Here is an 11,493-nt window from a genome sequence, read left to right on the forward strand (position 1 = left end):
GCACATAAACTCACATATGTATATGCCAACTGAAGTGTCTGGTATTAAATTTGTATTCTAATTTTAAAAATGTAATACATACATTCAAAGCATACGAGATATAAAAACAATGCAATGAAATAACATGGGAAGAGACCTCTCAATAAGTAAATAAGTAAAATAAATTAATTTACTTAAATCGTTGAGATGGTTTGGACATGTGCAGAGGAGGGATAGTGGGTAAACTGGACAAAGGATGATGAAGATGGAGCTGCCAGGCGGGAGAAAAAAGGGAAGACCATGGAGATGATCCATGCATGCAGTGAAGGAGGACATGCAGAGGGCTGATGTGACAGAGGAGGATGCTCGAACTTGGGCGGGATGGAGGAATATGATCGGCTGTAGCGACCCCTAAAGGGAAAAGAAGAGAAAAAGATGAAAATGTGTCAGTACGGCGCGATAGTATTAAAAAAATACAACGAGTTCTGGACGAGAGTCGTCTCTTTCGAATTTGCTAGTTTGTAGTTTGTTTAATGTGTGAAACAGAAAGACAGAAAATGCAAATTCATTGTTGTTACCACAGCTTTTAGACTTTTATTTTGAAGAGCAGGAAGCCAGCAGCATGTCAGCTGACACACAACACACGCCGCACACAGTCACACACCTGGTTACCTGGGTCGTAGGAGCTTGCGTGGCTGGACAGGGTGAGTAATAACAAGTAATAATAAGTATTAAAATAAGGTGAAGTAAATAAAACTGCGCTATTCGCCGTCCTGTAATCTCCGCTGCTGGAGCCTGTGCCAAAAGACAGGGGAATAAGTTAACTCGCTTGAGGCTAGCTAGCTTTTATCAGGACCCGAGCAGAGGTGTTTTAAGCAGGTAAGGTCATGGCAGCGGTAAAAGGGAGACAGTGATAAACGGATTTAGCGTCATGTCTATGCCAGATAAAGGACAGCACTGGGATATTTGCCATGTGAATCTGGCGTGTTATCACTGTGACATGCCGTGTGTTGCCTCTTATGTCCTCAGGCAGAGGATAAATCGAACCATGCTGCCTGACAAAGACGGTCCAGGTGTTGGAGGTGGACAGAGCTCTCCTGAGGGTGAAGACCCCTCCGTGTCTCTGTTTAGAGATTACCTCCGGCTCAGAACTGTGCACCCAGAGCCCGACTATGGTGAGAGACTTTTATTACAACACACTGAGCTCAGTTCGCGACCTTTAGCGATATGGCGCAATTGAATTTTGGGATGCATTTGTCTATAAGAGACCCCAAACCGCTGCTTATCTTTTTCATGTGTTGTTTCTCTGTGGTTTTCCTTTAAGATTATGATCGAGAAATGCTGTATCTTTATATAGTATAATAATAAATGTATTGTAAACAGTATTTGTGCTTTGAGAAACGGTAACATGGATTTTCTTGTATCAGTGGCATCATTGTCTTTCTTCAAAGAGAAAAAATAATCAAAGTTCACTTCTTATCTTTGTCAGTTAAACATTAAATGCTCACAGTTATGCATGTAACAGATGTTCTTAAAAAGGACGCTGGGCTGTTATGTAAAGTTTTCAGTTCAGTGGTTCCACCTTGTGCTGAGTCTCAGGAGTAGAAAAAATAAAAACAACAACCATGGGGCAAAAACATGTGACCCTGGGGATGGATCATTTTACAAACAACTATTTGGAGACACTATGACCCTGTTTACGGTTGTGAAATGCGTCCCAGGCAGTTAGATCCTTGTTGGAAATATAGTTCATGTGTTTGTAGACGACAGCAACCATGTTAAACAGGGTTTGTGTTCCAGTTGCTCTGACAGAGTTAATAAGCATAGAAAAAGTGAGAGCGTGAGTGGCTAGCTAGACTGCTTTTCACATGCACATCTAAAAGTGGCTGAAAATGCAATGATGACAGGAGAAGGCTTGTCAAAGTCCAGCAGCAGGAGCTGTGACTGAGAATTTTCACTCAATTATTAATGCTTCAGTGTGATGTCTTGCTGTGTGTTTATTCTTTCATAGATGCTGCTCTTAGGTTCCTTGACAGAATAGCGGAGGAGCTTGAGCTACCCTTGAAGAAGATCGAGGTGTGTGACACTGATGGCTACGTTCAGAGAGCAGTTGTTTGCATGATACAGTGGACATAACATTAATAATAAAAAGATCCTTTTCCTGTCCCTTCTCCTTTTAGGTTTTTCCAGGTAGAGTCATATCCATCATGACATGGGAGGGAACGAATCCCACCTTGAAGTCCATCTTGCTGAATTCCCACACAGATGTTGTACCTGTTTATCAGGTATGACATCGGTCTCACTGTATGGCGTTACAATCCTGTTATCACCTGTAACAGACCTGAAAAAAACAGATTTGATATCAATCTTTTCTCCAGGAACATTGGAAGTACGATGCTTTCAGTGCTTTCAAAGATGCAGAGGGCAACATTTATGCCCGTGGATCACAGGACATGAAATGTGTAACTATACAGTGGGTATAACCTGCCTTGATAACTTGCTTTATTAAACAGGATTTGTGCTCTAGTGTTGTTGTGATGCTCTCTTGTATTTATGTTTCTATGAGAAACACCCGATTTAACACCCGCTCACTCAGCCTGCATACTGTCAGTTCACACTCTCGTCCTTGTTCCTGTCATATATCTGCTGCGTTCACTTTTGTTCTGTGTAGGTACATCCAGGCAGTCAGGAGGCTGAAGGCGAGGGGATGGAAACCGACACGCACTCTCCATCTAATGTTTGTTCCTGGTAAGATTTTAATATGCCTCTCCATTCTGTTTTTAAATTGTTTGTAATGTCTTTACATATTGTTAATACAGGCTCATGGGTATTTTTACTTACTGTGACTGATTAGTCCTTAATTAGTCATGCTAGGACAGTAAAAACACATACAGTGTGTGACTGATACCATCCTCATTCTCCTGTTGTTGTTAACTGCTTATGATGCAGCTTCAGTAATTCTTTAACAGTGATAAAGACTGATCACAAACTGTAGTCTTGTACTCATTAAACACAAAGGAGATGAGCTTTACCTTTGGTCAGCCAAACACATCTAAGATTAACTCTGACCTGTCACTCTGCCAGAGACACCTCAAGATATCATAAAAACAGGAAATGCATACTAAGTAGACTCTTATTAGGGGGTCTGTTACCAATGTAGATGGGTAGGAAAACACAAAGTGTGTTAAACGTTATCTCCTAGGTTGTGGAGATGTAAACCTTGACAGCAGGACTTTGTCTATTCACATTTATCCAGTGTAGACATGTTAAATATGTACGTCAAAGTATGCTTTGTTTGCTGAATCTGTTTGTACAGTATTTATTGTCTGCTTTCCACACAAAGGCTTTGATTCAAGTCTGAATAAATTAAACTGAAACAGCACCCCTTTCAGCAACATTTCTGCACTGTGCCAGCGTGGAGCGGAGGCACTGGCTCCTGGGAGTTAGTGAGTTTACATTGTTGCCAGCATTGCTCCTCCCAGCTTCGTTCCGAGCAGATGTCTAATCAGCCATAATCATTGAATCCAAGTAATAAGGATGAAGTTTGTTCTCTGAGTCTTGTTAGGTTGTAGTCACTTATTTATTTACTTATTTTTTTAGATGAGGAAGTTGGAGGCTACAAGGGGATGGAGACATTTGTGAAGCAGCCAGAGTTTCACAAGTTAAACATCGGCTTTGCCCTTGATGAAGGTAAAAAAATAAAGAGATACAGTTAAAGATAAAGCAGCATTTGTATTATTGTTGTATGTATGTATTATGTTGTTGGCAGTCTTTACTAGCCTTTCTCTTGTTTTCTTTCTTTTTCAAACATTTTATTTTATCTTTGATGTCATGTAGAAGAGTGGTTTAATCCTGAAACCCACTACAGTATTTTTATTAAGTTTTTTTAATGGGGAAGATTATAATTCAAATGTATAAATTATAAGTCAAATTTGTTATTTACTTTTTTTTTTTCACATATATTAGTAATTTTCTGTTCATATTCTTTTATGTTATACTCTGTGTTCAGACCTTCCCTTATGTTCCTGAACTGATTCAGCCTCAACCTTAAACACTTTCTGGAGAAAGGAGAAGTGTTACTCTGGGAGGTTTGGAAGTGTTTATATGTGATCAGCACTAACTGGGCTTCCTGTTTTTCTCTCTCTTAGGATGGGTGAGACCATTAAGTTGGCATTGTAACGTCATTGTGTTGTTGTGTGATTTTACTTTTTAATTGGTGTCAGTAACACCAGTTCAAAAAGTTCTGAACTTCTTGACTTTTTCACTAAGACCTTTAAAAAAAAGAGTAAATGCAGGTCTGAAAATTTCAGGTTATATATGTAAATTGCTTTTTTTTTTACATTATTCATGCCAAAGATAAAAACAAACCTGCCTGCATGGCTGAGTTTATAACAGAGCCAGTGTTTGGTTTGATCAGACGTAAACACAGTAAGAGAGAATGCAACAGCAAGCTGATTAACAGCGACTGCTATTTTACCTTCACTGTCTGCTGGTAGCTCTCAAAGCTATGTCTGAAAATGCAGGGTATTGAAAAGTTTCTGATGCATGAACTGTAAATAAACAACTTGCTATTTTACAGCAAACCTCTTGACTATGAAGAAAAATCCCCCACTCTGTGTGGCCATACATGCTTCTGGCTATCTTGACTTGCAAGATAGAAAAGTGGCGAGCCAGTGATGCTGGCTCACAAATGTGCTTCAAATGATTGTCAATTCCCTTTGTTAGAAAACCACAGTAATTCCAAAACATAGAAACAGTTTGATATCTTCAAGTAAAAAATTTGTAATAGTTTTGAATCTTTTTTTTTTCATGTTAATCTAGAAGGTTTTAAGTTTCAGGAAAGATAAGAATACTTACTGAAATATTTTTCGACTAAAATTAGTGAAAATGTTAGACTTTTGCCTCATATGCCTTCATAAATGTCTTCACTGGGTTTAAGTTTGACATCCAAACAGCAAAAAACATTTTTCAAATCATTGTACATCAAGGAATTCCAGTGTTTGGTTATGTCTGCTCAGAAATGGGAGTCAGTACATCTTGAACTGAAGTTTCCATGTTCTTGTGCATGGCGTTAGATTCATTGTGATACTAAGTTGACTAGTGACTTGCAAGTGTCAATATGAGAGTGCATGATTGTCTGTCTCTGGAGGTGTACCCTGCCTCTTGCGCTATGAAAGCTGGGATGGGCTTCAGTTCCCATCCATGTTCCTGAATTGGATGAGTGGAGGAAAATGGATGGATCGAAGTGTATTTGAGTCTTTTCTGCATGTTCTGCAGGTTTGGCCAATCCCACTGATGCGTTCACTGTGTTTTATGGGGAAAGGAACCCCTGGTGTAAGTACAAAATACACAGAAATTGAAATTTCAACTTAAATTAGTTTTGAATTACTGGTTAGATGATAAAACGTGTCTTGAATCAAGCAGGATTACCTCTGCTTTCAGGGATTACTGTCCATTGCCCAGGCAGTCCAGGTCATGGCTCTCGGTTTGTGGAGAATACAGCAGCTGAGAAGCTGGTACTTACCTGTGCAATGTTACTGGTTAATAAAGCTGTCCAAAACAGAAAACCTTTTGTTACAAGGACTAAAGGAAAGTGTCAGTAACAACACTTATCTTTTCACTTTCTTATAGCGCCATGTCATGAACTCCTTCCTGGACTTCAGAGAGAAGGAAAAACACAGGTGGGAAACTTTACACTTTGGTAGTGTAAGCAGGTCCTAGATTTCCTCTATAATAGATCTCTTTGGAGTTAGTTTGAGGTGATAGGTTATCCCAAAACCTGCTCACAAAAGTGTGTAAATCAATTTCAATTGTGCAGACGATGGTTTAATTTGCTTGTAGGTCTATTTGCAGCTAATTTGTCCCATAGCAGGATGCTTTAATGAACTGTGTAGACATTAAAAATTTCTAACTTATGTTTACATGTCATAAATGTGAGTAGCCTATATTTATTTATTTAAAAACGTTTTTCTGGTTTTTTTTTCCACACAGTATTCAGGACGTTAGATAAATATTTACACTTAGTGATGCCTAAAAAATTATGACTATTATAAAATGCAGCTGTGTTTGATTCAAAGTTGCATTTTGGTCTCTTTTTCATTATTACCTTCTCTCTCCTCAGGCTAAATACCAGTGAGTGTTTTACACTCGGTGACGTCACCACAGTAAATATGACTATGGTCAAAGGGGGCGTGGCCTACAATGTCATCCCGGCTGAAATGGACGTCAGCTTTGACCTAAGAATACCACCTACAGTAAATCTACAGGTGCGTAAGTGGTTTATGTGTTTGTGTAACTCCTTCATACAGTTATGCACATGGCTGCAAGTGTCATAGTAACTCCACACTGACCTTTAAATTACCACTGTACCAGGAGTTCGAGAGACAGATCAAGCAGTGGTGTAAGGAAGCAGGAGAAGATGTCACCTATGATTTTGCTCAGGTCAGTGTGCTTGCGCTCAACTCTAAGACTGCTGTTGGTTGTTCTGTTGGTCAAATGGTCTAAATCAGCTGGTATCTGTTGTAGAAACACATGAACCAGAATATCACATCCACAGATGAGAGCGATCCATGGTGGAATGCCTTCAGTGCTTCCTGCAAAGAAATGTGAGTGGACTAAATCCTTTTTCAGTCCTGGAATACATAACGCTGCTGTCTTCACTAGTCTGTGAAAGTGACGACAGTCTGTCATTTAGCCACAATTTTACTCTGATTTGCATCTGATACATTAAGATGCCATCAAATTACTACAAGAGATTACATAACGTAAAAGGAATGTCATATGCTGTTTATTATTTCCTGTTAAAACATCTACTACACAATTGAAATAAGGTCCAAAATACCACTAGACTCTCACGCATGGACAATCCTGTGTAGATTCCAATTCCATTGTCGATATCACTTAATGATTCGATTCCTTATCAGTTGTCATTGAGTTCTCATTGGCTCCGTTTTGAGAGTCACCACCATTGCTAAGCAGCAATAAAGAATTCATGCAAATTAATTGCATGCTGTGGGTTAAATGCTTGTGCATGTTTGTTGAGGTATTTCCCTCTTTGTTGTGATCAGTGTCGGAGTCGTTACTCAAAAAAGTCATTGTTACACATATTACATAGAACACTTTTCTTAAATGTAATGCAGCACGTTACTTAATTCTGTATACTTCTCTTGACATTACTGTTATGGGACCCTGTACAGTAGCTGGAACACACCTATCATAATCACTATTTAACAATATAAACTTGAGGCTACAACACCAACACAAATGACGGCACACATCTGTAAGATCTTTCTCTTAGTAGAATACAAAGCTGACTGCACAAAGCAAAGATGAAAACCAGTACAAAAAAGCGACGGCTGCTGACATGCAGTGCTTATACTATGGTGGGCTAAGGGCTGCAGTAGTGTTTGAGTGATTTTTATCTCCACAGGGGTCCAACATTTATTGTGGGCTGTTAAAGTATTGCATTTTGTATTTTTATTGTCTCAGTATATTTATGTTAAGTCTTATTTTCTCCATGTGAGGGAGTATTGCTTTAATTTTGTTATGCTTGCATAATGACAATAAAGAGTCTTGACTCTTGAATCTTCATTGTAACCACATGATCAGTGTTTTTTACTTTACTTACTTGTTCATCTCACTGTTGAACAATTAATAATTTAAGATTTAAAATAAAAATGGTCTGTTGTATTAGTTCATGGCAAAACTGAATTTTATATCCTTGTAATCTGCTTACATAACCTTCTTTTTCCTTTTTCTTTTTTTTAAATATCCGCTCTATGAGTCTTCACACATTAGCTGCAAATGTTCACACAACTCTCACAATTTGCTTCTTGTGCTTGGAAAGGTTTGTCACAGACACTTGTGGAGCTGTGAGACACTAGAATTTTCTTTTTCATTCAATATGTTATTCAGGGAGATTTACATATATATGAGTTTTTACTTATGATTTGCAAGCATTTCCAATATAGGCAGTACTGCTTTTTGCACACGTTTAAAAACATCTTATCCATATAGTTTCAGCTAAAAACATGAGCATACTGTGTAATCAACAGCCAAGTCTCATATGATCATCTCCACTCTAGGAATATGACTTTGAAGAAGGAGATCTTTCCTGCTGCCACAGATAGCCGTTTTATCCGTGCGGTGAGTTTAAGAACTGACTTAAGTTTGTAAATGGAGGAAATTTTCTTCTGAGAGTCATTTGAGGGTTTTTTTCATTGACGTTACTCTGAGAAATCAGTTCTTGTGTTTTAAATAATGTTTGTTTAATGATCTAGGTGGGCATCCCTGCTATTGGCTTTTCTCCAATGAACCGGACGCCGATCCTGCTGCATGATCACAACGAGTATCTGAACGAGCAAGTCTTCCTGAAAGGCATCAGCGTGTACGAGAGGATCATCCCGGCTCTTGCCAGCGTTGCTGCCCTTCCCGATGAGGCTTAGACATCATTTAATCCTTTCTAAAACATATTTACCAGATGATCTGACTATTTAACTTGAGGAATTATCAGAGATTACCAAAGAGTATATCATTAAACGGAGCACTGAGCCTTTGGTACTGTTTATTTTTTTGATTCTCAGGATGAAGTCACATTAAGCTTTCCTTTACTCAGCACAGCAGCAAGTCTTAGCATCTTTTATGTTAGCATTGTGATTGAGTGTACCTGGGTGTGCGCAGGTTTTTTGAAGGATTAATGCCTGTTGTGTAAATCAGTTCATTTAAAGAACTCAAGTGAAAGCTGAAGAGGCTTTTGATTGCCAGTTTCTAATTAAACCAAATCTAAAATTTTAGATGACAGAGAATTTTAATTAACCAAAAGTCAAACTGAATAAATGTATTTCTTCACTACTGTCACTGTCCTGTTTTCTGCTACACAAACAGGAGAGACGTGCCTGATGCCACGTTAGCACTCTGTTTAATTAGACCTATTAATTAGAGGCAGAATTGCTGTTGTTTTATGAAAGAACACTTCTGATTGCCTTTGGGGGAGGTATTTAACCTCCAAACATCTGGTTAAAGGTCCAGCAATAACACTTAAAATAATCACATCAATAAAACACTGAATCCATTTGTAGCCTCAAGATAATCACAAAGTGGACCCCAAACAAAAGACTCCAGCTTTTCACCCCACTTAATTTCACCATTATGTTCCTAAAGGCTGCTTTTTTTAAAATCACCCGTTAACAGTGAGATGGAGTTGGAGCTCGTATTTCACAAAATGCACAACATGGGTTTGCCTCCTAAAGGAGCACAACACTATAAAATACCAAAATGTCTCACTGGATTCATCCTCCTAAATTTGGTGATAGTGGACCACAGATAGGTGGCAGTTGTGATAAAGGTAAAATATAAATGGCTACAGGAAATTTGATGGTGCTTTGATTTTTCTTTGGTCCAGATATTTATTCACCCAATATTATCCTCACCCACCCAAAATATTCCATCAGCATCATTTATACTTTAGGTGTAGTGCTTACTAACAAACATTAGCGTTCTAACAACCTAAAGTAAAATGGTGGCATTACTGTGTTTGTGCTTACGGTGATCTCATTGTGAGCATGTCAGTATGCTGCAATTAGCTTTTATTCCAGAGCCTGAGTGCAGTTTCACAGAGAGTCTACCGTGGCTGCAGAGTCCCAGGCTAAAAATCATATTTAAAATATCGGACAGATATCTAATATCGATTAGAATGATAAAAGATATGTTGGCCAGAGGGAATCACTAAATCAGAATGCATAATTTTAAAATCTGTAAGACAGAAAAGTGTAAAACTGGCCTACAGTTAAAGTCTCTGCTCAGCCAGCTGGATTAAAACTGTTTTTATTTAGCATGTCCCTTAAATAGAAAGTTATTTGTTTTATTCACTTCACTTGGATGGTTAAAAATGGAAAAACTCTGTAAAGAAGGATGTTATGAAATACAGATGGAATAATGGAAACGAGGAATTAAACATTTATTTTGATTTTTAATGCTATTTACATGAGGTAAAGGTCGGCCTCATCCACAGTGCAGCTCTCGTTGGCATTGTCGTCTAATTAACAGTGTATGGCTCTCAGAGGGGGACTGGCAGGAAGCGAGTGCAGTCAGTAATTAGTCTTCTCTCTCTCCCCAGGACGTGACAGCAGTATTAGCACATGGGGCCATCAGGGAGCCGAATAAAAGCTGAACCCAGATCCTTCCTCCCAGAGGGGGGGAAAAAGGTGCAGCCATCCTGTTGGGTTAGCTGCCGAGCTTTTGAATGCCGGGCTGTGGGGAAACATAGGTGCTGTTAAACAGTTTGTCAATGACAACTTCGCTGTTTCAGTACTTCAGGAAAGCCTTTATTATATGTGGTGCAGAACAAATGTCTAACCCTGTTGGACTGCAGCTATAGGGCATTCTCTTTTGGGGCCAGAGTCAGTAATTTGTATACATGGTTTTTCCTTGGAAACAAAAATTGCTCGACAGCTGATCCCCACTTAATCGTGGTCTCTGAGCAGGGTGCCTGCCCACATGGGGAGATTTAACCTGATTCACAAGGTCTGTGCACACACCATACTGTGGCATTTCCAGGATTACGATCATAATTCATGAACAGCTCTCAAAGACCTTTTACAATTAATGGACCAAGTAAAGCCTAAAGATTTCTAGAAATAAAATCGTAAACAAGAACTGAGAGCCAGTCAGAAAAACATTTTCTCTGTCAGTATCCGTAAAGCAGCTTTGGTGTACATATAGCAAGGCTGTAATGAGTTTCACTTCCATGGTTTTCTTGCTTCTGGGGAGAGCTGTTAATACTTGCAGATGCTGCAGTGTATGAAGGACTATATGCACAGTGTAAATCACACAGCTGAATGGCTCTGCTGCTCCACTGCAGTGCAACTACAGCTGTCCTTTGGTGGTAAATACATCCAAGCCCTTTTGTAATCGAAGGGGAGCTAACTGTCTCTCAGAGCTTGTAGTTCAACAGCCACTGTGATCATCTGTTTTTTTTTAATTGTTTTTACTCAGATAAGGAAATCTATCTACAAAGATCCAAATCTGTGTTTTGAAAGTAGTTAATTTAGTAGTTTTCCAAAAAACATTTTTCTTGTACAGGCTTTGGCTGAAGAAAGAAGCTCCATATTTAAACTACTTTTAAAAAAAGAGAGATTTCTATACTTAAATAGGCCATAAAAGAAAAACAGTTATTTGATATAATATATTTGAAACCCATGTCCGCACATCTGCTTTTTAACTTCTTAGTTTCTACACATTCTCTGTCTCACCGTACATTTTGATGTTTAATTCATTTCCCTGCATTTTAAAATCTCCTTTTCTTATATAGAGCATGTCCAAATGCCTGGCTGATACAGTGTATGTTACATCATTTTGTAGTCTACCATTGCCAGACTTATTTCTGGGCTGTGTTCCTGTGCATCTGACAGATCACATGAAAATGGGATGAGCTTAAGTACTGACTCTGACTTTGACTGTAACTTATCACATAAATCATAAGGAAGTGAGCTCTTGGTTTGAGCACACGTGACGGGC

General features: G+C 38.7%; 1 protein-coding gene across 1 annotated transcript; it reads left to right on the forward strand.

Moving 5' to 3' along the window:
• The first annotated feature begins 528 nt into the window (after positions 1 to 528).
• Positions 529 to 8,829, forward strand: LOC116313668 (aminoacylase-1A). The gene is made up of 15 exons (XM_031731435.2): positions 529 to 683; positions 1,009 to 1,154; positions 1,991 to 2,055; positions 2,160 to 2,264; positions 2,358 to 2,452; positions 2,651 to 2,727; positions 3,580 to 3,669; positions 5,257 to 5,313; positions 5,422 to 5,495; positions 5,611 to 5,660; positions 6,101 to 6,245; positions 6,352 to 6,420; positions 6,505 to 6,584; positions 8,064 to 8,124; positions 8,259 to 8,829. Exons 2-15 carry the CDS (start codon positions 1,028 to 1,030, stop codon positions 8,421 to 8,423), a joined length of 1,260 nt encoding a protein of 419 aa, XP_031587295.1. The 5' UTR covers positions 529 to 683; positions 1,009 to 1,027; the 3' UTR covers positions 8,424 to 8,829.
• Positions 8,830 to 11,493: the final 2,664 nt, after the last annotated feature.

Source organism: Oreochromis aureus, linkage group 5 (genome assembly GCF_013358895.1).
Source record: "Oreochromis aureus strain Israel breed Guangdong linkage group 5, ZZ_aureus, whole genome shotgun sequence".
Classification (NCBI taxonomy): Eukaryota; Metazoa; Chordata; class Actinopteri; order Cichliformes; family Cichlidae; genus Oreochromis; species Oreochromis aureus.

Bases quoted from the DNA above. Each gene is read 5' to 3' on its own strand.
- LOC116313668 (XM_031731435.2), top strand. From the start codon at position 1,028: ATGCTGCCTGACAAAGACGGTCCAGGTGTTGGAGGTGGACAGAGCTCT. The intron at 3,670-5,256 runs GTAAAAAAATAA...CATGTTCTGCAG, and splicing joins CGGCTTTGCCCTTGATGAAG to GTTTGGCCAATCCCACTGAT. The intron at 5,496-5,610 runs GTACTTACCTGT...ACTTTCTTATAG, and splicing joins ATACAGCAGCTGAGAAGCTG to CGCCATGTCATGAACTCCTT.